Here is a 2,468-nt window from a genome sequence, read left to right on the forward strand (position 1 = left end):
AATAATAATAATAATAATAATAATAATAATAATAATAATAATAATAATAATAATAATAATAATAATAATAATAATAATAATAATAATAATAATAATAATAATAATAATAATAATAATAATAATAATAATAATAATAATAATAATAATAATAATAATAATAATAATAATAATAATAATAATAATAATAATAATAATAATAATAATAATACTAAAATTTATGTAATTTATAAAACATATAATTAATGAATATATAATTTACACTTTTAAATTTGTTAAATCTAAATTCTTTAACTTTTTTAAATTCATAAATATAAAATATATAATTAATAAATATATGATTTATAAAATATATCCATCAGAAGGAGGAAAAAATGAGGAATTTGCAGGGCGCGTTCATGTATAAACCATTTTTGGAGAGTGTATAGTTGAACAACTCGCTGTAGTACTCTTTGGATGACCTGAATTCTCACCCCACCCTTTCTTCTGTTATTTCTTTTTCCACTATTCATTCTTTCAATCATCCATCTCTCAAAAATTTCTCCCTCCTCGGGCAACAGACAAGCTTTACTCCAAAAATAACTATGAGGTGACATTAAACCAGGAATGCTAATAAGAACATGCCGAATCCTGCAAAGAAGATAGGAAGTGTTCACTGCTAATAGATTAAAAGTTATGCAAGACGGGAGTGATAAGCACGATGACCACTATGACGTCATTTTTTAAATGAAATCTCTCGATGATTTTATCAAATCATCCCATTACCTTCTGTGACAGAAACACTGTTCCTCCTGATCCATCCAAAGATTTTGATTGCATCTTCTCACGGTAAATTAAACAATTACTAAGAAATTACCTGTATGGCCCTGTGGCCTAATGGACAAGGCGTCGCTCTCCTAAAGCGAAGACTGCAGGTTCGAGTCCTGCCAGGGTCGTGTCGCCTATCCATTTTATAAAGTGTGTGTCACTTTACCAAATGTTGCATTTACTCTTCATCATCTATCATATTGCTTTCAATCAGGAGAGGAGTTTAGAGAGGGGGGGATAGAGGGAGAGATGGGGTTTGGGGTCAATACAAGCTTTCTGTCTACCCATCCATAAAGGAGACACAGGGATAGTGCTTTTGTCATGTCAACTTCGTTCGGCTCATATTAACAGCGAGGAAATGATGCAAGAATGAAGAAAGAGTGACATTTCGCAAAATACATTCCCTCTACTTCTACTATCCTTGACAGCAAATTATTCTTTTCACTGCAGCTATGGGATGATTCTAACAATGATTCGTCACTTTTACCTAAAGTTTCTCGTGAAACGAACCTTCCTGCTTCCAATTATTCACTGCCATCGATTGCAATTACTTTTGAGGGATGTAAAACTATTTAAAATTGTCCGTTTCCTCCTAATGATAGGACAACGAAAGTGAAAAGTTGACAAAAAAGGAAGCTTGAATTTTTGTAAAAATGATTTCTTTTAAAGATCTCGTACAGAAATATTGCTTTAGATGAAGAACTATTTATAAAATACAAGAAACTCAAAGTTAAGTCAATTAATTCAACTAAGGAGGAATATCATTCCCTTAGATGATATGATTAACAATAAGGTAAGTTTAGCATATGCATAACATATAGGGAGTGTAGTGTAGCAATAAACACTGGAAAAGAAGTACAAAGATTATCAAGTATTCGGAAGACTTCATAAAAGAGTCTGATGGAGAAAAGTACAAAGATTAGTGTCCATAAAGCCATTGTAACTGCCTACTTTTTCATATAGATTTGAATTATGTATGGATCATCTACCGCTTGCGAAACCCACCTGAAATTCCTTGAACGATTCCATCAGCGCTGCTTCCGTACAATTCTAAACATCCACTGGACTGATTACGTGACTAATGTGACCGATCCTGAACAGGTAGGAACTACCAGTATTGAGCTCATGCGGCTGAAAACCCAGCTGCGCTGGACAGGTACGTTTCTAGGATTAAAGTTTGTTCAAGATTGTGCTCTATGATGAATTCACCATCAACTTCCGCAAAAGAAAAGCCACAAAGAAGAGATACAAGGACATCTTGAAATAATACCGTAGCCTTGTTGTCATATTGATTACCATCAGTGGTCCTCGAATCGAAAGAGGTATAGATACATCATCTTGATGCTGCTGTTTCTTTTGAGAATACACGTGGAATTAGTCTTAATAAAAAAAGGGCAAAATATAATGAACCGTTTCTCACCAATATCGCTTATGGTCTATGAAAATTTCCCGATGAAATCAAACTTACCTATCTTCTTTTAATTATCAACAATAAGCATTCATGAAATTCTAATTCTGGTTTATGAAACTTTCTCAGTGAAATTGAACAAGTAATCAGTTAGTTAAACACCACATATTCTCAATGTATTTTTGTGAATGAGATAAAGAAGAATTAAGTGTAGTGTAGTGTAGTGCAGTGTAGTGTAGTGTAGTGCAGTGTAGTG

At 32.5% G+C, this 2,468-nt stretch overlaps 1 protein-coding gene and 1 non-coding gene across 2 annotated transcripts; both read left to right on the plus strand.

The window, feature by feature from the left end:
• Positions 1 to 859: 859 nt before the first annotated feature.
• Positions 860 to 932, plus strand: LOAG_20079. Its single transcript has one exon. It is a non-coding gene; the product is annotated as a tRNA-Arg (tRNA).
• A 775-nt stretch (positions 933 to 1,707) lies between these two features.
• Positions 1,708 to 2,019, plus strand: LOAG_18356 (hypothetical protein). The gene has a single exon (XM_020451018.1). The coding sequence runs from the start codon at positions 1,777 to 1,779 to the stop codon at positions 2,002 to 2,004; it is 228 nt and encodes a 75-aa protein (XP_020305241.1). The 5' UTR covers positions 1,708 to 1,776; the 3' UTR covers positions 2,005 to 2,019.
• The last annotated feature ends 449 nt before the right edge of the window (positions 2,020 to 2,468 follow it).

The sequence above is a fragment of the Loa loa genome (genome assembly GCF_000183805.2).
Source record: "Loa loa unplaced genomic scaffold supercont3.272, whole genome shotgun sequence".
Lineage (NCBI taxonomy): Eukaryota > Metazoa > Nematoda > Chromadorea > Rhabditida > Onchocercidae > Loa > Loa loa.